The 27,061-nt window shown below is 37.3% G+C and overlaps 1 protein-coding gene across 1 annotated transcript; it reads right to left on the reverse strand.

Moving 5' to 3' along the window:
* Window positions 1-1,141: 1,141 nt before the first annotated feature.
* Window positions 1,142-24,995, reverse strand: LOC123528220 (DNA fragmentation factor subunit beta-like). Its single transcript, XM_045307949.2, has 6 exons — window positions 24,786-24,995; window positions 15,827-15,956; window positions 8,408-8,602; window positions 7,383-7,462; window positions 6,247-6,521; window positions 1,142-5,192 (listed from the first exon to the last, which is right to left on the reverse strand). Exons 1-6 carry the CDS (start codon window positions 24,921-24,923, stop codon window positions 4,997-4,999), a joined length of 1,014 nt encoding a protein of 337 aa, XP_045163884.2. The 5' UTR covers window positions 24,924-24,995; the 3' UTR covers window positions 1,142-4,996.
* Between the last annotated feature and the right edge of the window lie 2,066 nt (window positions 24,996-27,061).

A 27,061-nucleotide genomic window follows, 5' to 3' on the forward strand; every position in this document is an offset into this window, starting at 1 on the left:
ATCAGTCTATGAAGTTTGACTTACTCCAAGATATATTGATCAGAAAGGTTAACACCGCGACAGACTGTCAGTTCAAAAATATTTCTGAAGTATCATTTTCGTAAATTTCTCGTTTTTAATTATTTTCCGAAATATAGTAGTCAAACCCATTTCCATTACTTTCGTGGGGATAATGATTGCTTAAGATTCAATTTCGCAAAACTTTAATTCTAGAAGGAAAATCAAGACCCATTGTTTCATAGCCTGCACTAGTGTCACAGCTCTAAATGTCGATACTTTCTCTAAAAGGTCCGAGTTTTAAATTACAGATAAGCAAAATCTAGTGTCAAACTATTGACTGTTCAAAGCACAAGTTGCAATTTATGCTACAATGCTATACATTTACTTAAAGGCACTTTGTGTACCTAACTAGAGTTCCTGGATTCCATACCAGAACGGAATTACTGACAAATTTCCTACAGAACTCCACACATCACAGAAGGCAACTGCCTCCCCACGGATCAAACTGGCTGATGAAAAATTGGTAGCCTTGCATTAGATATATGAGCCGCGCCATGCGAAAACCAACATAGTGGGTTTGCGACCAGCATGGATTCAGACCAGCCTGCGCATTCGTGTCGTCTGGTCAGGATCCTTGTTGTTCGTTAATTGTTTCTGTAACTGCAATTGGCTATGAAAGCGAAAAGCACGGATCCTGGCCAGACTGCGCGGATGTGCAGGCTCGTCTGGATCCATGCTGGTCGCAAACGGACTAAGTTGGTTTTCTCATGGCGCGACTCAATTATATCATCATTACAGATTAAAATAGCGCTATTTTTAGGATAAACACTTTCAAAGACGCTTGGCCAGCCATACAAAGCACCATTCACTATCCACTAATACAGTCTCTGCCCTGGAAAGAGAAATCCAGCCCTGGCCTCTTAGTTAAGAAGATTATCTCAGAAATTTCTGATGGCTTGGCTTGGATCTGAACCAGGAACCTCTGGTTTGACAATCAAGCATGTTACCACTAGATCACTGGGCCACCTGTCCTGTACCTTAGTATACCCAGCTTACTGGGCAGACAGCTCATAGTTTACAACCTTCAACATGTATGTGTTTTCATGTCTATTTACAGGTAAAACAAATAAAGACACAAATCACTTTGAAAGATATACTGTATTTGTAAAAAGAGAAAAAATTGTGCAGTATCAAAATATTCTAAATATATATATAAAAAGAATGTGAACAAACTGGTTAAAATATGAGAAATAAAATGCAGCACTTGAGATCTAAGTGTAATAACTGAATATATTAGAATACATTGTATTTCATTTCTTCCTCATTTAAACTAATATGTCAGTTATTCATGAACAGTTTCTGCATCATAGAGTAATAACAATCATATTCATTAACAAGGAAAGAACACATTAACAATTTATCACAAACACATATCTGGTACAGCTTTTCAGACTTGGTTCTGCTCAAGTTCCCATCCCAATCTTCCTGCCATTTTTTATTAACAGGGGAAAAAACTCTAGCACTCTGTATCTACACTGACATTTGTATTGCCCCTTTGCTAAGAACATAGGATGGTTCAGTTAACAAAAGAAAATGTGCTATATCAAAATCTACTTGTAAAATATTTGCAGTATTTATATATAAAAATCCCGTATTTATGTATAAAAATCCATTCGGTAAGGCAAACTGATTAATATTTAGCTATTTGACCATTGACCTCAAATTCTGACCTTGACCTTGTATACAGTAACTTGCACCATATCAGATTTTGGTGGTACTATCATGGTGAACATTTTTTTGTGTCCATCAAACTTGTTTCAAGGAAAGTCCTCCAGTATGATAATACTGACACATATAGCCTCCACCTCGTGTTTGGGTAGAACAATGTTACCAGTTATCAAGATGTGAACATGAAGGGAAGTTAACAAAATACAATCCATACTTATCCATATGAAAATACAAAACTATGGCCATTCACATATAAAATATTGCATCACAATTTCACAAATGGAATGTTGCATAATATGGCTTTGTTTAAAGTAAAAATGAGCCATGCCATGAGAAAACCAACATAGTGGGTTTGCGAACAGCATGGATCCAGACCAGCCTGCGCATCCGCGCAGTCTGGTCAGGATCCATGCTGTTCGCTTTCAAAGCCTATTGAAATTAGAGAAACTGTTAACAGCATGGACCCTGACCAGACTGCACAGATGTGCAGGCTGGTCTGGATCCATGCTGGTCGCAAACCCACTATGTTGGTTTTCTCATGGCACGGCTCAAATACACATCATCACAGTCAGATGTTACACAAAAATACATAAATTTCACAGATGCCACACAAATAAACGATATTTCACAGATAATAAATTCATCAGTGTAAACAACCTGAACCTTTTCAATGGAAAAAAATAAAAGTATTCTACTGCAATACCGGTAACAACTGCACTCATATGCCTGTAGCCAGACATCACCAATTAGTTATTTTTGCACCATGTACTGTGTTACAGCAAGAAACAATCCAGAAAGGACATTTTACACAAGATGACCTCATAGTCCGCTTTAGTGCACACCTTGCTGAGTGTGAATAGAAGGTAGCCGCAAAGGTGGGTCATAACTATATAGAGCATTGTTACCAATATTCTCTTTAAATGCAACTAGGACACAGTGTGATCAACTGCCCCTCGGAAGCCAGACTTTCTGAGTAAGTGTCCAATAACCTGACCAAAGAATAAGAAACTAGAGCTGCTTTTGAGAAAAGCACATGTCTCCCACAACTGCCTAATCATCTGAGTCTTTATAAACTGTTTACTCTCAGAAAATATTCCTTTGATAGTTTCTGAGTAAGTTGACAATCGGGTAAGTTTTGGAGTAAGTGGCCTATAGGTAATTCAAGGCCATAATTCTAAAGTGCCTGGGCCGCCTCGGCTAGTGCAGACCATGGTCAGCCTGCACGGATGTGCAAGGCTGATCTTGGTCTGCACTGGTCGCAAAGGCAGAATCACTTGCCGCCAACAAGCTAAAGGTTAAAAGAATCCTGAAATAGGATACAAAGTATAATCATGTATCAGGATATACTAAGATTCTGCAATTCGGGCAACAATACAAGTGCTGATACAGAAATTACAACAAAGTTTTAGAAATGCAAGTTTTGAAAAAAAGTCCTTAAAAAAGTATTTAGAATTCCTCAACAATTTCTCAATCATTATTTGTTACTTCAGGAGCAGACTTGCTTTCCTCCCATTTTATCTTGAAAACAAGAGGGCCTTCATGGCCCTGTATCGCTCACCTGACCTATTGACCTAAAGATCATCAAGATTAACATTCTGACCAAGTTTCATTAAGATATGGTCATAAATGTGGCCTCTAAAGTGTTAAATAGCTTTTCCTTTGATTTGACCCAGTGACCTAGTTTTTGATCAGACATGACCTAGATTCGAACTTGACCTAAAGATCACCAAGATTAACATTCTGACTAAGTTTCATGAAGATACAGTCATAAATGTGGCCTCTAGAGTGTTAACAAGCTTTTCTTTCGATTTGACCTAGTGACCTAGTCTTTGACCCCACCTGACCCAGATTTGAACTTGACTTATAGATCATCAAGATTAACATTCTGACTAAGTTTCATTAAGATATGGTCATAAATGTGGCCTCTGCAGTGTAAACTAGCTTTTCCTTTGATTTGACCTGGTGACCTAGTTTTTGATCCTACATGACCCAGATTCAAACTGGATCTTGAGATCATCAAAATTAACATTCTGACCAAGTTTCATCAAGATATAGTCTTAAATGTGGCCTCTACAGTGTTAACAAGCTTTTCCTTTGATTTGACCTGGTGACCTAGTTTTTTTACCCTGGATGACCCAGTATCAAACTCGTCCAAGACTTTATTGAGGGTAACATTCTGACCAAGTTTCATTAAGATTGGGCCCAAATTGTAACCTCTAGAGTGTTTACAAGCTTTTCCTTTGATTTGACCTGGTGACCTGGTTTTAGACCCCAGATGACCCAATAACAAACTCGTCCAAGATTTTATTGAAGGTAACATTCTGACCAAGTTTCATTAAGATTGGGCCAAAAATGTGACCTCTAGAGTGTTAACAAGCTTTTCCTTCGATTTCACCTGGTGACCTAGTTTTTGAACCCAGATGACCCAATATCAAACTCGTCCAAGATTTTATTGAGGGTAACATTCTGACGAAGTTTCATTAACACTGGGCCAAAATTGTGACCTCTAGAGTGTTAACAAGCTTTTCCTTCGATTTGACCTTGTGACCTAGTTTTTGACCCCAGATGACCCAATATCGAACTTGTCCAAGATTTTATTGAGGGTAACATTCTGACAAAGTTCCACTAAGTTTGGGCTAAAACTGTGACCTCTAGAGTGTTAACAGTCAAATTGTTGACGACTGATGACGGATGGATGATGGACACAGGGTGATCACTAAAGCTCACCTTTGAGCACTTTGTGCTCAGGAGAGCTTTAAAAAAAAACAAAAAAAAAAAAAAAAAAAAAAAAACCTAAAAATGTTTCAGTCTGCATTTAGAGTCACTCTAGCCCTTACCCTGCTACAGTAAAACACCGCTCGCTCGAGGTCGCAAGGGGATGAGCAAAATGCTCGAGTTATCCATAGTTTCGAGCGACCCAAACATTGACCAACATAAGAAGAAAATTTAAGATTGTTTTGCCAGTTGTCATTTTATTTAAGTTTGGTGAAGATCCGATGAGAACTGTTCGACTTAAAGAGTGCGGACAAGTTTTGTGACAGACACACAGACTGCAGTAAATCAGTATGTCTCCAACACCAATGTGTAGTGGGAGACATAGTGTAGAAATCAGCTCAAAGTGGCTGCTTAAATCAGGTGGCTGCTATAGTAGTTTCTGAGTAAAGGTTCAATAGATGCTACAACAGAGCTGATATTGCATCATGTAAGCATAAACCAGCGCTTAAATATCAGCCACAAAACAGACAATACACAACATATTGTACAACTATCAGCTGATTAGGAAATCATCTATATTACACGTCTGTGTCCTTGCTGCCTTTTTATGGCAGCCAATCTGCACCAATTTTAGGTTGTTCTTGGTAAACAGCAGTTTATATACATGTTCCCAGTTAATCTGTTGGTGTTTCTTCTTCGTCTTTGTCGCCTCAATCAACGTCGGCAGAATTTCTCGTGATTTTTCGATGCTGTAATAAAATACAACAGTTTATCAGTTTATTAACAAACATAACATAGCAATATGTACTTTTGAACAATGTAAGGTTTTTGTTTACAATCTGTTGGCATTTTCTGGCTGTCCTTCAATTTTGCATAGCAGCAACTGGATATAATAATACTGTGAAATCATTTAAGTTCGCTGACATGAAATTTCGTGCAAACATGAAAAAGGGTTGTTTCGCGCATGCTTAAATTCATGCATTTTCGATTTTAGAAATGAAGAAATAAAATAAAAATGATTTCACAGTAATTTTCCTGCCTCAACTCTACTCTGACCAGTCAATTTACAAAAAGATTTTTCTTACAATGGAGTACTTAGCACTTGAGTCAGACAGAACACCTAAGACAAAATTCAAGTTTTTTCAAAGGACTTTTCAAATGAGCAGCACCATGAGGAAACCAACATAGTGCATTTGCGACCAGCATGGATCCAGACCAGCCTGCACATCCGCGCAGTCTGGTCATGATCCATGCTGTTCACTAACGGTTTCTCTAATTGCAATAGGTTTTGAAAGCGAACAGCATGGATCCTGACTAGACTGCCTGGATGCGCAGGCTGGTCTGGATCCATGCTGGTCTCAAATGCACTATGTTTGTTTTCTCGTGGTGCAACTCAAACGTCTTTTTTTCACTTTTACAACAAGCATTTTTCTAAAAAACGATGTGTTGAAATCTTATTCTGAACAACTCTTATCAACTGTTTCCATAAAAGGTGTTACAGCTGAATTTGCCTGCTTTGTAGAATGTGATAAATTACAGCCATAAACTGCTACTTATACCTACTAATGGTGCATATGTTGCACTGTGCAAGTTAATGACCAATGATACCACATTACCTTTCTAACTACATATCTTTCTTTTTTATAAATTTCATTCTTTTTGTAATGAAGGTCTAAGCAACATTGAACTGTTTTCAATCAACCATCACAAAACAAAATCTATGACTGTAAATCATGTCAAATAATTAATGGTCACAAGGCAGTAAATTTAAGAAAGACCACAGCAAATATTAGTGCAACTCACACATGGTCTAGATTCCACAAACCAAACAACTGCCTATAACCCCTTGAAGCGTACGGATTTATTGTGTGGAAGCTATCACATCGTTCACTATCGAATGGCCCCTCACACTGAAACCAGCCTTTCTTGTCACACAGACGATCACTAGTTTTTGCTGTCCTATCAAAATAGCTTCCATGGAAGTCGTTCTTTTTAAGTTGTGTATTCAACCGATCAAGAAGATCGGTCAACGTCTCTCTGGAATCAATGTCTTGCTCTTTATCTATCTGTTCTTTAGCCTGAAATATTATTTCCTATCATGTTTTATAATTCTCTACTAAATACAGCCCAATACAGACAAACCTGTGTTTAAGACCATTTTGAAAACTGGAACCACCTTGCACAAAAGATGAGCACATTTGTTTCTAATTGAGCCTTTATCCTGCTAAATTTCAGAAATGGACCAGTTCATCATTCCATTTGGGCAAAACCGTTCATTGTTCAAAAGGGTGTTTACTGTAAATTTACTGACTGAAGAGTGAACAATGCCGACCATGATCAAGTCTGCATGGACATGCTGGCTGATCTTGGTCTGCACTGGTCACAAAGCAGACAAACGTTTAAACAATTGTTGTGTAATTTAACCTTCAAATAAAGTGTTTTTTTGATATCTGAAGCATGGTCTTTATATAAAGGTCTGGCTGTTTTCTTACTTTTAGTGAAAGAAATTGCTACAAAGGAAATTATTAGTCAAACAAAATATAAACTTTGCATAAACAATGCTGTATATACCTGTCTATTTTTCTGCAGTATTCAAAGAGGTATTAAGTAAACATAATTGATACAGGATTACACAAGGTATCTACCTCAGTGTTGCAATTCTGTTCTGAATAATTATCAATTTACTGTACACCTGTTGATACAATTCCATTTTTGAGTAATTATCATTTTACACCTATAAAATTGTGTAAATATAACTTATGGCCAAGTTACACTAAATTATATTTATAAAACAATTCAGAAAGTTAGCCGTCAGGCTGCTTAAACAGATGCCGCTTACCTACATTTAACAATATAAACAAAGCTCTACAAAATGTTGGGATGCAAATATGATGGGCCACAGGGTCAAAACTAACACTAATCTGTAAATTTAGTTTTACCGTGTTAAAGTAGCTCCGTATCCTGGTTTGAGCGTTGTGCCGTAACACCTCTTGTTTAGTCTTATACTTCTTGTTCAGACCTGTAAATTACCAAAGTCTTTTTAAGTTTTTATATTTCTTATCATTTTTACTTGAGATTGTAATTTAGGAACATTTTTTCAAAAAGTAAGTTCAAAATAACAACAAGGAATTAAATTTTAAAGTAGGTCATAAATACTGCTTAGTTGCATACTGTATGGCAAAACTGGCACTTTGCTGAAAAGCCCGAGGCAATTAAAGTCTAAAACATACAAAATGTATATCATCAATTAAAATTTTGTTTAGAGGCAAAAATACTGAAACGTATCTCCTTGATTATGTTGATGAAAGGATAGAAAAAGGAAAGTGATTTTTTGGACTTAGGATTTTCATTTTTAGTTACTAAACAAAATGGCAAGTAAACTCAGTGAATTTCAATAAATGAGCCGTGCCATGAGAAAACCAACATAGTGGGTTTGTGACCAGCTGAGATCCAGACCAGCCTGCGCATCTGCGCAGTCTGGTCAGGATCCATGCTGTTCGCTATCGAAGCCTATTGCAATTAGAGAAACCATTCTGCTGGTCACAAAGCCACTATGTTGGTTTTCCCATAACACGGCTCATTAATGATTTTCCTACTGTCAGAACTTCTGTTGCTTTTTTTTTTACATTTGAAACAGAGAAAACAGAGCTGCCAACTATGACAACCACTTTCCACAATAATATCTCCCAGCATTTATAACAGAACAAAAACAGTGCTGCCCCCGGATCTCCCTTGTCAATTCGACAACAGCCAATTCTATTTTCTATTTTTGATTTTAAATAATTAATATTATAAATAATAGAAATGATTACTGATCAAATTAAATATTAAAACAATTACTAATTGTAAGAAAAAATTATGTGAATAATCAACCTGTTTTAACTGAAAACAATCTTAAAATTAGGGTTTTGTATGCAACAGTTAAACTGAGCTACAGGTATTTCCTTCCACTTTCCGGTTTTACCTTCAAACCAATCTTCATTCTCATATCTATACTCAGAATCTGGGTCTGTCTCTAGCAGTTCTAAGTACTGTGAAATTATATGAACTTTCTCTGGTGAACCCTCGTCAGTCAGCATGTCTCGAATCTGCTCGGCGATCTCATTTTTCTTTGAAACATTGTATAATTTACTCAAAGCATCATGGATCAAGGCTCCAGCTGAAAAAGGTATATAAATGTTTGTTTCCTTTTGTTTAAGCTGCATTTAAACAGTACTATAGCTATGCTAGGGCATTCAGTTTACTTAACCAGCACTAGGAGATTTTATACCAGTACGAGCCCTGTTTTCAACATGTAACCGTCAATGATAAATTATCTTCAAAACAAGAGGGCCAAGATGGCCCTAGGTCGCTTACCTGAGAAACACACCATAACACAACATATTAAACAGAGGAAACATGTTTGACCAAGTGATTTCATGGAAAAAAATATTCTGACCAATTTTCATTAAAATTGGAGCAAAAGTCTTGATTATAAGTAAGTATTTTCTTTGATTTGACCTAGTGACCTAGTTTTTGACCCCAGATGACCAATATTCGAACTTGACCTAGATCTCATCAAGGCTATCATTCTGACCAAATTTCATGAAGATCAATTGAAAAATACAGCCTCTATCGCATACACGAAGGTTTTTCTTTGATTTGACCTAGTGACCTACTTTTTGACCCAAGATGACCCATTTTCAAATTCGGCCTAGATTTCATTAAAGTTATCATTTTGACTTAATTGAAAAATACAGCCTCTATCGCATATACAAGCTTTTCCTTTGATTTGACCTGGTGACCTAGTTTTTGAACCCAGATGACCCATATTCGAACTTGACCTAGATTTCATCAAGGCAATCATTCTGACCAAAATTCATGAAGATTAATTGAAAAATACAGCCTCTATCGCATACACAATGTTTTTCTTTGATTTGACCTACTGACCTAGTTTTTGACCCCAGATGACCCATTTTAAAACTCGGCCTAGATTTCATCAAGGTAATCATTCTGACCAAAATTTATGAAGATTAATTGAAAAATACAGCCTCTATCGCATACACAAGGTTTTTCTTTGATTTGACCTAGTGACCTAGTTTTTCAACCCAGATGACCCATATTTGAACCTGGTCTAGATTTCATCAAGGTAATCATTCTGACAAAAATTCATGAAGATTAATTGAAAAATACAGCCTCTATCGCATACACAAGGTTTTTCTTTGATTTCACCTAGTGACCTACTTTTTGACCCCAGATGACCCATTTTCAAATTTTTAACATTCGGTTTATGGGCATTTTCTCCAACAATTTAGGGGCCCAGCCCAAAATCTAGGGGCCATGGGCTACTGGGCCCTAGCACCAATCCTCCCCACTAGGTCCGTCCCCAGAGTCACAAGCAACGACTATTTAAAATCAGCATAATCAAGGTACTTCAATCCTTTAGACATGATTGCTGGCATAATGAAGATTTAATGGCGAAAAGAAAAATATTTCTGAATTATAGCAAGTTTAATTTTGTGCTTGTTTTTGTGTAATACAGGAGCAGTACCCAAAAAAAGTCATCCACTGACCTACCGGTATATTACTGATTTATTCCATGCCACTGGTAACGTCACAGCTTTATTACTTCACATTGCAGGGTTCTGCCGCGGCCGTGATATCGCGAGAATCTTGCGTTAAAAATATGAATTTTGCATTATAATTGCTCTAGAAGCTTTAGTTGTCGCATTACGAAAATTTTGGGGACAAATGTCGTTATGGGACGACTGGAACTGAGTACTAATCGTACCGTATCAGAATAGAAGACTTTCCGGCAAAAACTTCATTTTGACTAACAATGAACAGTTTTAAGCTACATTTTAATATCTGCAGACAAGAAAAGCATTCAGTCTAATTTTTCGCCGTACTTGTGCATGTAGCTTCATAGAACCCCATAGAACATACAAACCCAGTGTTGTTAATCGTTCCCCACCCACTGTCAGCAGATGAAATTAAAAGTGAGTCCGTTGGCTGATTAAAATCTGTCAACCATTCCACAGTAATAGCCTCCAAAATTGATAATGCGTCACAAAATCAAACCACAAAGGGTGCAGAAAAATCGAATGAAGCTAAGAAGGAAAGGGACTCCAAATTTCAGGAGAGTTGATTTAAAGAGTATCAATGGTTGGACTAAATAAGAGCTGTCACAAATGGTGACAAATGCCCGCGCAGTGCCGTGACCTTTGACCTGGTGACCTTGACCTTTGACCCCAAAGTCAATAGGGGTCGTGTACTGAACAAGTACTATTAGCATGTGAAGTTTGAAGGTCCTGGGTGAAGTGTTTCACGAGTAAAGAGCCTTTATGCAAAAAGTTAACATTGGCCCATGTGACCTTGATCTTTGACCTAGTGACCCCAAAGTCAGTAGGGGTCGTGTACTCAATAAGTACTATCAGCATGTGAAGTTATAAGATCCTGAATGCAGTGGTTCGTGAGTAAAGTGCCTTCATGCAAAAAGTTAACATTGGCCCCCGTGATCCTGACCTTTGACTTGGTGAACCCAAAGTCAGTAGGGGTCGTGAACTCAATAAGTACTATCAGCAAGTGAAGTTTGAAGTTCCTGGGTGCAGTGATTCGCTAGTAAAGTGCCTTCATGCAAAAAGTTAACATTGGCCCCTGTGACCTTGACCTTTGACCTGGTGACCCCAAAGTCAGTAGGGGTCGTGTACTCAATAAGTACTATCAGCATGTGAAGTTTGAAAGTCCTGGGTGCAGTGGTTCGCGAGTAAAGTGCCTTCATGCAAAAAGTTAACATTGGCCCCTGTGACCTTGACCTTTGACCTGGTGACCCCAAAGTCAGTAGGGGTTGTGTACACAATAAGTACTATCAACAGGTAAAGGTTGAAGGTCCTGGGTGCAGTGGTTCGCGAGTAAAGTGCCTTCATGCAAAATGTTAACATTGTGATGAATGAACAAACAAACAAACAAACAGACAGACAGTTGAAACTAATATGCCTCTCTTTGGGGGCATAAAAATACTTCAGTTTTAGTGATGTAACTGTCTTATTTTATTGACATATGGTCAAAAGTTGTTGTCCCCAAGATTTTGAAAATGTCCCCACATTTTTCATACCAAGGGGACAAGTGTCCCCACAATTTTTGATCCTCGACAGAACCCTGCTATTGGCACATTTCATTCATCATCATGTACCGTACTAGATAGCAGATAATGGGGAGCATGACGTCTCAGGCTAATTCTATGTGTATCAGCGCAATATTATTTATCAAACAAGAGTGCCAGAATGTCACAATATTCGCCCTTCACAGCAAATTTCTTTACACTAGCACTTGTACTTGCAAATGGAATTTTAATTTTGTGGTAGTAATTATTGTAATTCTTTTGTTTTTCTAAATCTACGTAAAAACTCCTAACCAGGTAGAGATACCTTAAAATACACCTAAAATTTGAAAGTAACATGTTGTACCACAGAAAATTGTTCTTGATTTTTCCCTACTGTCAATTATAAAAAAGTTACAATATAAGTTATTTATAGTAACAACTAAGGGAAGTTAATCTTAAAAAAAAAAAAAAATCCGTTTGCAGAGAACTCATTTTACCATTAATTTTAATTAAAGGAACATCAAACTATTGGTAAACAACTATAAAACACAAAATAAAAATGTCAATATCATTTTTTCTATGTTGCCTCAAGTAAACGGATTTAAAGAGACAGAATTCATACTTCAACACTGAAAAAATAAGGTCGAATGCTGTGTGTATCTGTTTTGAATTTTGCTAACTCCATTTAAAAACAAGGCAGTCTGAAAGACAGCTAAATCCTCCGCCACTGCTACGGATAGTGAAAGGGTAAACCTTTGATTTTAGCTGTGACCTTGACCTTGATTTGACATGGCTGACTCATGAATTCTGTACAACGTCTTGATGAGGTGATCATTTGACCAAAGTTTCATGAAAATCCTTCAAGGGGTTTAGGAGATACAGAGCTGAAACCTTTGACCTTCAGTTGTGACCTTGACCTTGAGTTGACATGGCTGACTCATGAGTTCTTGATGAGGTGATCATTTGACCCAAGTTTGATGAAAATCCTTCAAGGGGTTCAGGAGATACAGAGTGGACACGAAATAGAAGGCTCAAACCTTCGACCCTTAGTTGTGACCTTGACCTTGAGCTGGCATGGTTGACTCATAATTTCTGCACATCGTTCTGATGAGGTAATCATTTGACCCAAGTTTTATAAAATTCCTTCAAGGGGTTTAGGAGATATAGAGCGGACACGAAATGGAAGGCTCAAACCTTTGACCTTCAGTTGTGACCTTGACCTTGAGCCGACATGGCTGACTCATAAGTTCTGCATATCGCCTTGATGAGGTGATCGTTTGACCCAAGTTTGATGAAAATCCTTCAAGCGGTTTAGGAGATATAGAGCGGACACAAAATGGAAGGCTCAAACCTTTGACCCTAAGTTGTGACCTTGACCTTGAGCCGGCATGACTGACTCATGGGTTCTGCACATCGCCTTGATGAGGTGATCATTTGACCCAAGTTTTATAAAATTCCTTCAAGGGGTTTAGGAGATATAGAGCGGACACAAAATGGCAGGCTCAAACCTTTGACCTCGAGTTGTGACCTTGACCTTGAACCGACAAGGCTGACTCATGGGTTCTGCACATCGTCTTGATGAGGTGATCATTTGACCCAAATTTCATGAAAATCCTTCAAGGGGTTTAGGAGATATGGACCGGACATGATTTTGTTACGGACGGAAGGATGGAAGGATGGACGGACGGACGGAAGGACGGACGCAGACCATTCCTATAATCCCTCCGCCACGGCGGGGGATTAATAACCTTAGGGCAGACGTAAAACCTACCTAAATTTCTTCCACAATATATAAGCTAAGAGTGAAAGCAAAATAGAGAACTTTCACCGCGTGTAACTCAATATTTTTAAAGATGTGTAACTCTACCCCTTCTGTTTAAGTAGTAAATTCACTTTAAACACTGAGAAATCACTTATAAGATTCATCTTTTTCCATTTTTGTACAAGAAATCAATAATAAGTCTTGAAAAAAGTAAAAACTTACTAGAAAAAAAGGAAAATAAGGGAAAAAAAATTTGGTCCCAGCAGGGCTTGAACCTACGCCCCCTAAGAATTGCTGTCAAAGTAGGTTTATGGTAGGAATTGAATACACTTCAAAATGGAGTTTCTCTATTAGTGATCTAATACCTTAAATTAAAACATTTGAAAATAAAACAGTTTCGGGGAGAGATCTATTCATATCTATTCCCATGTGCTTGTTCCTTCATGAACACCCGGAATAAAGTTTGGCGAACAAATCCAGCAAGACTTGAATCTGTGCTAAATGCTGTAAGTCTGTGCATATATTTGATAGCTGTTTTTCTTTGGGTTTTATGCAGGACATGTCAAATAACATTTCTGTTCTGAGATAAATGTTTTACCTATAGCAAATTAAAATATTTCTTTCGTTTTTTACTGTGAAGCTTAGAATTTAACTTCGGATGTTAGTCAATAATGATTAACGCCTGTTTTCAGACGTGGCTGAGTTGGACGTTATATCAGACTGAAATGAAAGTGATAATTATTTCTTGCACACCGGACTGGCGTTTCCGGTGATTTTACCCATGCCAGCAAAACCCATCTGGCACCCCCCATGCCAGATGACTCTCCTGCTGTTAATGACAACTAGTGGTTCATGCACTGATAATATACAAAACAAGAGCTGTCTCCATAGGATGACACATGCCCCCGATGGCACTTTGAATGAATAGTTATGGCCGATGTTAGAGTTTAGGACCTTTGACCTACGGGCCTGGGTCTTGCGCGCGACACCTCATCTTACTGTGGTACACATTCATGCCCAATAATTTTAAAATCCATGCATGAATGACAAAGATATGGACCGGACACGCCCATCAATCCACTATCATGAAATATGACCTTTAACGTCTAAGTGTGACCTTGATCTTTGAGCTACAGACCTGGGTCTTGCGCGCGACACGTCGTCTTACTGTGGTACACATTCATGCCAAATTATTTGAAAATCCATCCATGGATGACAAAGATATGGACCGGACACGAATGCAGGTTAGAGACCACCAATTGTTTTCCCATAGACTTACATTGTAACATTATGGCGTGTACGGCCTTCCATACATCGAAACATGTATATCTAATTACAAGTTTTTCAAGAACTATCCTAGTTCTACCAAAATATCGGACGAAAAACATATGAATAGTGATACTTTATTTAAGTAATTTTCGTGTGAATGAGATGACCCCCTGTTTACATCATTGACATGGCGGGAGAAATTCGTTTGATAAAACTTTTTTTCAATACACATAAAATGTAGCAAATTTTGTCAAAATGTATAATAAAATACTGTAAATGCAGTGAAAAACTATCAATTTTGAAAAAATAATCACTTCCTGGGTTTGTTTACATGACTGACCAATCAGAACGCACAGACGTTACCTTATTCCCAGGTATACACTTACCTCATTCCCAGTAAGTTCCCTGTACTTTTTTGAATTGGTGGTCTCTGACCTGCACTATCATGAAAAATGACCTTTAACGTCTAAGTGTGACCTTGACCTTTGAGCTACGGACCTGGGTCTTGCACGCGACATGTCGTCTTACTGTGGTACACATTCATGCCAAGTTATTTGAAAATCCATCCATTGATGACAAAGATATGGACCGGACACGAAAATTGCGGACAGACAGACTGACAGACCGACAGACTGACAGACGGTTCAAAAACTATATGCCTCCCTTCGGGGGCATAAAAAGCAGATACCCTGATAGTTTTTCTCCGTTCCATATAGTATATTTCTCGATTCAAAAAATGTTAGTTTACTGTAAGAACATAACGTTATGCTACAAACGATGAAACTAAAGTGGCACTTTGTTATGATGTGTAACGTAAAACATCGTGACATCATTTCTGCTTAAGGACGTTAATTTCCCACGCTCTACTATAAGAAAGAGTGCTATAAAGAAAGTATTTCTACCTGTTATTTGTAAAATATGATATATAAGAAAAAATATCAGTCTTGTGTTTATGAATCGGATAGAAATATCCGTCCTTCGGCCACCTGCGCATGGGCGGTAATCCGGCAAGCCTCATTACAGCCCAATGCGCAAGTGCCCTCGGGACGGATATTTCTATCCGATTCGTAAACACATGACAGATATTATTAGTCATGAGTTGGCATAACTGGGTCTCTGCTAATTTATATCCCTGCATATCACAACCAAACAGCTCAAGAAATTTTACACCCATAAAATTGAATGACCTTACAGAGTTTTTACAGTTTGCATAAAATGTAATTGTTTTTTGAATCATGACATTCCGGCAAGATAATAAAAGCAATACCAACCTCCTCCCCATTTTTCTCCTCTCCTCAGAAATACAAGCACTGTTTGTGCAGGTAGCTTTTTAAAGAATGTATCAGTGTCTATCAGTGTACCATCATCTTCCAGCACAACAGTCACATCATCTTCATCTATCTGAAATTGTACTCAAATCTATGACAAACACATGAGAAAGCAATTTATCAAACATTGGATTTAACAAAAAATAATACATGTATATATTTTCAGGGTTTCAGAAATCCCATGACCAGAACCAGGGGACTACCAGAAAATTCTGTTGGGCTAATACTTCTTTGCACTGTATAATCACTAAGTCTTATCCAAACTAGAGCTATCACTGAAGGTGATGAATGTACCCCCTCATGCACTGACACAGTGCATTGCAATTTGACACACACAAGACTGCATAATTATGTGGACTGAAAGTATAAAGACTCTATGTATATAGTATAGTAACAAACAAGAGCTGTCAGTGGACAGCGCCCTCGGCTATTCTTAGTGCTTGATAGTATAATAAAAGCAATGAGTAAAACTTTAACATTACAATATAAAGCATATTTTAAGTCGAAAAGGGGCCATAATTCAGTCAAAATGCTTGATAGAGTTGCCTCCTCCTTTTTACAGACTGGGGTCATGATGGTAAACAAGTATGCAAAATATGACAGCAATATCTCAATGGACTTTGAAAATATTTGGGGTGGTACGCAAAATTTAACATTTGTGTGTCACTTACGCTATTAAACGCCTATGCCGGGCGAGTAGGATAGCTCCCCTATTCTTCAAATAGTCAAGCTAAAAACAAAGTCCCATAACTCTGCAGAATACTTATCTAAACAAGAGCTGTCTCCGTAGGATGACACATGCCCCCGATGGCACTTTGAATGAATAGTTATGGCCGATGTTAAGAGTTTAGGACCTTTGACCTACGGAGCTGGGTCTTGCACGCGACACATCGTCTTACTGTGTCACACATTCATGCATAGTTATTTTAAAATCCATGCATGAATGACAAAGATATGGACCGGACATGCCCATCAATGCACTATCATGAAAAATGATCTTTAACATCTAAGTGTGACCTTGACCTTTGAGCTACGGACCTGGGTCTTGCGTGTGACACGTCGTCTTACTGTGGTACACATTCATGCCAAGTTATTTGAAAATCCATCCATCGATGACAAAGATATGGACCGGACACGCCCATCAATGCACTATCCTTTAACGTCTAAGTGTGACCTTGACCTTTGAGCTACGGACCTGGGTCTTGCGCACTGCATGTCGTCTTACTGTGGTACACATTCATGCCAAGTTATTTGAAAATCCATCCATCGATGACAAAGATATGGACCGGACACGCCCATCAATGCACTATCCTTTAACGTCTAAGTGTGACCTTGACCTTTGAGCTACGGACCTAGGTCTTGCGCACTGCACGTCGTCTTACTGTGGTACACATTCATGCCAAGTTATTTGAAAATCCATCCATCGATGACAAAGATATGGACCGGACACGAAAATTGCGGACGGACCGACAGACTGACAGACCGACAGACCAACAGACAGACAGACGGTTCAAAAACTATATGCCTCCCTTCGGGGGCATAAAAAATGTTACATGCACCATGCACAAGTAGGGTTGGTACTGATCACTTGTGTGAAGTTTCATTAAATTCTGTGCAAGGGTTCGGGAGATTAGGCACGCACAAGATTGCATAAAAAAATTATGCAGACTCTATGTATATAGTATATTAACACAAGAACAAAGTCCCATAGCTGTGCAGAACTTTTTTCTAAAAAAACCTAACATGCACAATGCACAACTAGGGTTACTACTGATCACTTGTTTTAAGTTTCATTAAATTGTGTGCATGAGTTCAGGAGATTATGCACGCACCAGATTGCATATGCAGACTGTATGTTCTCGGGGCTGGACTAGTAGCAGCGTTTTTTTTTAAATTGTGAATTTTCCCCCTTTGTGATTCTTTTATACTTTGTGAATCAAAATGTTTCATGATTGCATATGTAGGTGTAAAAAGATAGGTATTTAAAACTTATATTCATATATTTATTCCAAAATAAATTATTTGTATCAGATACATACTTACACACTATGAACTAGAAGATGCCTTTCAAAGTTTGTAAAAAAGTGCATGTCTCCCCCAATGCATAGTCGTATTAGCAAGAAGTCAATAGCGGACAGGAGCGAAAGTCAAAGAGACACTGATGGTTGGCTGCAATAGGGATCATCTACCTGGCATGTCAAGTCATCTCACTAAGTTAAAACATTCTGGGCCTAGTGGTTCTCAAGTTATTGTTCAGGCTCCTGTGACTTTTACCTTTGAGCAAGTGACCCCAAAATCAGTTGTGGTCATCTACTCTGAATGTCCAATCATCCTAATTAAGTTTCAACACTCTGGGTCAAGTGGTTCTCAGAAAAGAGTTATACCTTTAATAGAGTGACCCAAAAATCAATAGGGGTCATCTACTCTGCATGTCCTATGAAGTTTCAACATTCAGGGTCAAGTGGTTTTCAAGTTATTGATCGGAAACAGTTTTCAATGTTCAGGCCCCTGTGACCTTTATCTTTAACAGAGAGACCCCCAAAATCAATAAGGGTCGTCTACTCCAGCAGCCCTACCACCCTATGAATTTTGAAGGTTCAAGGTCAAATGGTTCTCCAGTTATTGATTGGAAATGAGGTGTGACGTACGAACAGATGGACTTACAAACTGGGCAAAAACAAGAGCTGTCCATAAGACAACCAAGCTCGACTATTCGAAATATTGTCCCAGAGACAGGAAAATATTACCCAAAATGTATTAAATATTAAAAGAGTTTTAAGTTCAAACGGGGACATAATTTGACCAAAATTCATGTATGGGTCTTGATGCTATCAACTAGCTTTATAATCCCGAAGGCACATGTGAAGTTTCAATTCAGTATCTGCATTAGTTTTGGAGATAGTAACTTGCATGTTAAACATTAACCATTGTCTAAGTCCAAATGGGGGCATAATTTGCTAAAAATACATGTCAGAGTTATGGAACTTGACCTAGTAAGGTTGGTAATTGACCTAGAAAAAGAAAAAAATAAGTTTCAAAGCAATATGCCTTTAAATGATAGCTGCATGTACTTGCATGCAAAACTTAACCAAGTTGTGACGCCAACACCAGGGCGAGTAGAATAGCTAGTTTATTCTTTGAATAGTTGAGCTAATAATATGTCTACCTGCCCCGCCAACACACTATGAATTAACGTTAAAAGGTCGATAATATAGGGTGATGAATGTAACAAATCTTGATCAGATACTTCTCTGCGATAACTTCTTTAATTTTTTTCAATTTTTTGTTTGTTTTTCTACTGTGTTTAGAGATTTTCACACCAATTCTGAATAGAAATTTGAAAATTGTGAAGGACCGTTGGCAAATTTTGTGAATGGGTCCGATATTCAGTACTATGTATATACATGTAAGGAAAATAATCGCGGAGTACAGCACCTGACTTGTAAGAAGGGCTGGTAGGTTTGAGCCCTATACTGGAAAGATATTTTTCTCACTATATTACAACACTGGCAAAGAGGTTAACCATAAATTTGAAAGTGCAGTGGCCAGGTTATGTAGAGCATAAGGTATGCAGTGGCTATACTGTGTTGGAAGCTGAACAGTTAACTGATGCCTCAATCTGTGAATACACTGTAAGAGAAAGCTAAGTGACCTGTTATATGGAGCCATTGGTATTAGCAGAGGCTATACTTTGTTGGAAGCTGAACACTTGATGTATGTATGTATCTATACTGCTTGACGCCCCTTTCCGGTAAAACTAGTAGGTGCATGTCTGTGCCAGAATAAAAGTTAAAAGAATGACAGTAAGACGTCAAAGGAAGATAGTGCAAGATAAAACTGTATTAACAAGAATAAAATCAGGATAAAAACAGGGTGTGGTCATTTAGTAGTAGTGCGATGCATTAACAGCCTGTCTGAAATGTTCAGGATCAGGCTGATTAACGATCAGGGGTGGCAGTTGATTCCATTTGGTAGCGGTGGTCACGGTGTATGGAAAGAAGAAGAACTTGAAAACATTAATGTTTGTATGGATCTGCCTGAGGGAATGGTCGTGCATATGACGAGTTTGTCTCAATGGCTGTACTAGATACGGTGGGACTGAAATAGCTATATAACCATAAACAATTTTGTAGAACATGAAAAGTCTAGCAATTGATGCCTAACTCTATGATCCCATGATAAGTAAGACTTCAATATCAAAGTGAGGAGTGTAGTGACTCAAAGCTTCTCGTTAACTAGAAGCCTGCAGGTTAGTTCAGTTGGTAGACTAGACCTGAAAACCCCAAGTCCCGGGACCCTTGGGTCCAAACTTTGAAGAGTCCTTTTCCAAAACACAGGTGTAAAGTCCTGCCCCAACAAGTCAACTAAATTGACTAAATTTTCTTATATGGTAATACGCAGCTGGTAATGCAATAATGATAACCAGAAGTTGTTTTATCAATATTTATTTCATAATAAATGGACTGTCCATAACATCACCCTAGTTTGTCATTTTAGTTGGGAGTCCTCGGCAAATTTTCACATTCAATCTGATTTTTATAAAGGGACCTTTTTTGACTACCTTTTAGTTTTAAGAATGTTAGCAAGTTGGTTTGCAACACAGCGTACATTATTAATGCACGTAAATGACAAACTATCGACGTTGTTTACACTTTAAAATACAAATTTAGAATGACTTTCCCTACAACATGATAAATAAGTTTGGTAATGCTAGGTTTGATACAGGCAGACTCGGACCATGGCTGATTCGGACCAAATTTACTAGGCTTATTCGGCCTAAATTGTTTAAGTTTTCCTGACATTGATGTCATAAGAAAAACATTTAGGAGTATTAAGCAGGGATCATCCTACAAGGCGATTTGAGCGATATTGTCGCTTTAAAGTCGGCCACTTCGCCTAATTATCGCCTCCGGGCGAAATCCAAATCGCCGAGTTTTTCAGCGAGTTATTATCTGTTTGCTTAAAGTTGTAAAACTTGATGCATATTCTAGATTAAATTATCGATAAATCCATAGTCAACCCCGCCTACTCGCCTGTCAAACTTCAGCCAATCACAGCGTTAATATCCCACAGTGTCAATCAATAATATTGTAAGCCGCCGCCATTTTGAAAATTTTCAATCGGCGTGTAAAAAGCCGATAAACTTAACGAGAGCATGATCTTATGCAACAATTGTATATTATTCTTTCATTTTATTAAAGATTACTTCAAAAATTATTTCAATTACCATGATTACGGTCAATTTCTGTAAATGAATTCTTCGGGTACTGTGGATAAAAAATGATTTCGCGGACGTCAGAACTGCTGTACAAAATATTGTAAAAAGATCGCCATTATCTACGGGTTTGATATTATTTTCGAAAAAAATAATAAATAAATTAATTAAATGTATAAATCTGAACAAGTTGATGCAAAAATCGGGCATTATAAAAGCACGAGAATCGAAACGAATGAAAATGTTCACGGCGTTTTGATCTTGCACCTGTTAAATTTACGAGTTTCGGACATGTAAATTTCAGATAAAAATTTAAAAGCGACTTTTTCATAGCTAAGTTTATACTTTATTTAGAAATTCATAAAAATGATAATGCAAGAATCAATTTCCTTAAATAATTATTGTTTATAAGTTACAGCTAGACCCACAGAAAGTGGATATAGGCAGGAAACTGAATGCTATGCCGATTCTTCTCCTTAAATTCCTCAACTTCTCCCTAAATTCTGTGGAGGGAGAAGTCACTTAGGATGATCCCTGTATTAAGTTTAATGTCTGATGCAAAGAATAATTAAAGTCCTTATTTAAATGCATAGATGGTGCATTATAGTTTGTCAAAACATCTTACCTGCTTGTACGGTGTATATTATGTCCTTACTTCAATTTAAACCTCTTTATAAGCTACAATCAACATTATTTTCTGAAAGTTGCTGAACCATCCAAAATATATGGTCATTATTGACTATTAAATCAAAGTTTGTGGTTTGAATCAGCCAAAATATATCGTCATTATCTACTTTTATTCAAAGTAGATCTATGTGATCTGAATCAGCCAAACTATTTGGTCCGAATCAGCCACGGTCCGAATCTCAGCATTCCCACTGACTTTTTGAAAAGTGGGTACATTTGCCCACATACTTTAGAAAATGTGGGTACATGATAAAAAAGTTGGGTACAAACCATACAAAGTGAAAAAAATGTTCCAACTGAAACAAAATTATAAAGAAGTATAAGGGAAGTGACACTTTTATTCAGCCTGTGTTAATGACAGTGGAGAGACTTCTAGTTGAAAAATAGAAATTTAAATTTATGAACATCATTTCTAACTCAATATAACCCCTCCCCACCCCCCACCACCACCACCACACACCCAGCAAGCTTGTGAAGCAATTTGAAAAGATGGCTATAATTTTCTTGTTTCAATACAGATCTATAAAAACTATTGATGTGACCATTCATTTTCTTAGATACATCATTTTCCATGCAAAGAGTTTTTCTTTATTCTATAATTCTGAAAAAAAAAAAAAACCTGTTTTCAAAAATTCAAGCAGACGCTGATAAGTATAACATTTTTTTTTTGCTGCTATATCTTGCTGCAAAATTATAGCAACAACAAAAAAAATGATATAAAATAAAAAGTCGGCGGGTAATACTTATTTAGCATGAACAGTATCGGACTCGAATAAAAATGAAAAATTGCCTGATGAAAGTCAGTCCGCAACTGGTCATTTTGTAAATATTAATAAACAAGCAGCTTACGAGTCTTTCTTTTACAATGGAGACCAAATAATTGTGCAGTAGATGCCAGCTGACCGCTTAATTGTTCAACAACTTGTTGAAAAAACATCCAAAATCGTTGTTTTCGCACTCGCACATGTTGGCAATTATCGGAAAGTGTCAAAGATGTAACTGCGTCGTTGAATGGCTGAATACTATCGCATCTAGTTTTACAAATTACTTGATTCGCTGTCACAGTTCTCGCGAAAATCTCACAAGGAGCTGGAGTAGGCGGAGCTTAAATTATGCCATCGGCATGTATACTGAAGTCATCCTGACATGTGGCTAATTGTCAACAGTGTGTATTGCGGTAATTTGCGTGTACGGATCAAAAATAATGTCTGGTTACTTGAATTTCGGCTCTTTATCGACGAATAATGTATTTTCTGTCAGATTTTTTTACGCATGCATTGTACCCGTGGTATTTCAAAACTTGCATGCAAGTGACTTTTTATGCGTGAATTACGCAGATTTTTGCGTGAATGGGAATGCTGGAATCTGCCCTTTTCCCTAGGTTTTCGCTGCTATGAACAGATGAAGAGGCAACAAAGGTCTAGATGATATGATATTGTTACCCAGATGCTTTACGACGGCGTAAACAGTACGAAATGTAAAAGGAAGTGTCTAGGGGTACAGATCTGTACCTCTAGAATCTGATTCTAGAGGTATACGGATCCGTACCTCTAGACAAGTCTGTTAGGGGTTTTCTAGGGGTACGGACCTCCTTTTTCTAGAGATTTAGGGTTATTTATATCTTAAATTTTGTTGAAAATGAAATAGCAATAACCAGTCTTCACTTAAAACTTGGATCTAATTGGTTTACAGATACCAGCGTTCACCCGATTGTTTACCTTCTCTTTCAAAACCTAAATAACCGAGGAACTCCAAATGAATACACTGTTCCGTGCCGATTTGTTTGTTGTCAAATAAACTGTTGATAACAGCTAGATTAATGAATGAATCTATCCCTTAAATGAATTTTATTTGAAATTCAGCAAAACAAATAAATAAATAAATAAATTAGGCATAATAATATGCACCTATTTATTTTGTTATTTAACAAGGTATAATGATAATCGGCACGGAACTGATTGTTTTATAATCAATTAAGTGACATTAAGTAAAAGAAACTGTTTGTGAAAACGTCCCATGTATCTCGTAACGGCCAGGGTTCGAATTTAAGCTCGCATACTCGCGAAATGCGAGTGCAAATTTCAAACTGCGAGGTGAGATTTCAGACACCTGCATTTTTTTGCGAGTGAAAATTTTTGGCCGAATAATGTGCATTTCTAACGGTCGTCTCGATCTTACACTGTTCTTTCTTTAACAACTCGCGGTCGTTGCAGCGCATTGTCATTTGCAGAACGAATTTCGGATTCGTCGTAAACGGAAGTTTACACTCGATACGTCCCGTGCGCATGTCTTTTCAACTGCTGACAAGTACCTGCGCTAATTTTGATGACGTTTACCGCATCCGGTGGGTTTTTTGGTAATCTATAATAAGTTACTATTTACATAGCACAGATACGATTGGCTTGACTCGTCACGTGGATGTTTGTGTTAATGTTGTAATAAAGTGACAAGTCGCGGAAAATGCAAGTTGTTTTTTCATTTAGCAAGTTAAAAAAAATACCACTTGCGAAAAAATGCAAGTAGAATATCTGGCTAAATTCGAACCCTGACGGCTAACAAATGTGTGAAAAACATAAATACACTAAGGGTTAATTATCAATTAAAAATAATTTTTTCCCAACTTATTTAACATTATTTTGTTTAATCTTTATTTTTTTTCTGCCAGTTATCCTCGCGATTTATTTGGTGTTCCTCGGTTATTTACGTTCCGAAAGAAAATGTAACAAATAAGATGAACGTTGTTATCTGTAAACCATTTAGATTCAAGTTTATGCTAGGTGAATTTTTATGGAATGTTAAGTGTTATTTCATTTTCAACAAAATTTGAAATGTAAATGACCCTTAATCTGTAGAAAAACGGAGGTCCGTACCCCTAGAAAACACCTAACAGGCTTGTCTAGAGGTACGGATCCGTACCCCTAGACACTTCCAATGTAAAAGGTCCGGAAAACTACTTGGGTCCGGAAACTACTGGGAAACCAGCTGCCAGAACTAACTTACCTGCAGCTTTTCACAACCTTTCTTCAACAATTCTTGGAAAGTTTTAGCAGTGACACCAACCCGTTTCTCCCTTCGCACATCTTGTACTTTATATGCACGCATTCCTAAATTGAACAAAGATAGAAATCTACTAAGCATTATATGTACTACGCTATATTAATGAAATTTCTTTTTGTAAACAAAGTCCTAGCTACATTTCCCGCGACAACGAATGGAAACTTCCGAAGTTAGCCGATTAAAATTGTAATAAATTACGGTTTCAGTAGCCTAATATTGGTAATACTTTAAGTGTGGCTGGATCTTTTATAAATATCTACAGTATGTCACTTAGGCTAAGTTGTTCACAAATTCGTAAATTATTTCAGTTACATTATTATTATTACGAAAAATTTACATGTAAAAAGTTCAAAATAAAATAGGCCTACTGTATACTGCAGTATTCTAGGCTAATGACAACGAAAACTGTTTCGAACTCAAGACCTCTAGGCCAGTAGGTACACACTCTAAACATGCCGCTTAAGGGTTAACCTAACAGTTAGGCTGTTAGAACTGATCGATAAATCTAATATAATTACACTTCTCCCCTTTACTTTTTCAGAGCTGACCAGCTACATTAATGACCCTCCATGCATGTTCACCACATTATAAAAAATACGTAGTCTAAATAATATTATAGGTTTACCATTAAACTAAACCTGGAGAGCGAAAACGTGAGACATCGAATTTCAAACCTTTTGGTATGTTGACGGATACTCTAAAAATATCGATAATACCACTTTTTGCACTTGCAGCACAGAGAAAAATTGGCCGGGTGTTACTATTTATTAAATCGAAATTTCGAGTTATTTTTTAGTAACTAACTAATACGAAATTTTGACTTAGTAACTCAAAATTTTGAGTATCGTATATGAAGAAACTCCTAATTTTGAGTTGCTTAATTATTCAAAGATGTTCGATCATTTTTTTCTCATACTCTGTGAGCTTGAAGAACATTAGTTCATATTTTGATTATTTAGCATTTATCAGGGTGCATGTACCACGTACGTGACTTTTTCGCTAATCTGGGGGACCAAAAACATGGCGGATACCTCTGTAAAAGTGACATTTTCTTAAATATCTTTTCGACAGCCTATTCAAACAAAAGGAAACATAGATGAGTGCCGCCCCATATAAAAATCCGACACTCGGCTACCAGGTTTTTGTTTCTAAGTCCGTTCGTTTTCTCTAAAAGTGCAACCGCGCAACTGAAGTGAACAAATTTGATGATGTTAAGACGGGGGACATTTTCGCAAATTCTATTGATGAATAAAAGACTACTTTGCGACACGGATATTTGTACGAGTATATTGTCTTTACATATACACTTCAAGAAATTACAAATTAAGAGCCTTCAATAGCTTCCTAGGCCGGATTTATCAAATTGCTAAGCAGGGGTCTGTTTTTCTTGATGCTAAGACGGGGGGCGTGATTCAATAATTTGGTGATGGAAGTCTTTTGTACTTCATTAACCCGCTTCATTTTTTCAAGTTTTTCAATGTTTATATTGCTTACTATAAGAAAAATCCCGTTGTATGTATGTTAAAATTCAAATGGTCATGACAAATGAAAGCTTTTTACCGACTGTGAACTGTGAAATTTTACCTAAGATGAAATACTTAATTTGACTGATTTAATGAAAAATTCACCAACTTTCACTCTATGGTGTCGGTCCGGTACAATTTCTCCTTTGCTGTATAGTAAAACAAACACTTTTGGACATGGATTCAGCAGCGAATTTCACAACAAATTTACAGCATTGAGAGTTCTGTATTTCTGAAGATGAATAATGTCAATAAATCATACAGAAAAACTATCATCAACAATGAACTTCTTTCCTACATATCAAAGTATTCAGTCACTCTTTATGATTTCCAACCCACATCTGTCATGGCCGCCAGTCTGGAACAGTTTTTAATCCTTCCGCACAGAAATGTTGTCCTGGAAAAAACACGGACAAAACAACTATTAAAGACATAGGAAATGACACAAAATGTTTAACCAGTCAAAGCAGAGATGCTTCAAATCGGGAACTTCAAATTTCAAAGAATTGATTGCTTCCTAGGATACAACGGCCCGGAAGTACTTCAATACCTGGGTGACACCCTATCTTAATAGTTTTATTACATTTCCAGGTAGGCTTTGGAAAAATAGTAAGTCTATTTTTATCGCATTGGTTTTGTCTTCATTGTTTAAGTTAGTTTGCTTCTTTTTGTTTAACTTTCGATAACTCTACCTGA

This window comes from Mercenaria mercenaria, chromosome 14 (assembly GCF_021730395.1).
Source record: "Mercenaria mercenaria strain notata chromosome 14, MADL_Memer_1, whole genome shotgun sequence".
Taxonomy (NCBI): Eukaryota; Metazoa; Mollusca; class Bivalvia; order Venerida; family Veneridae; genus Mercenaria; species Mercenaria mercenaria.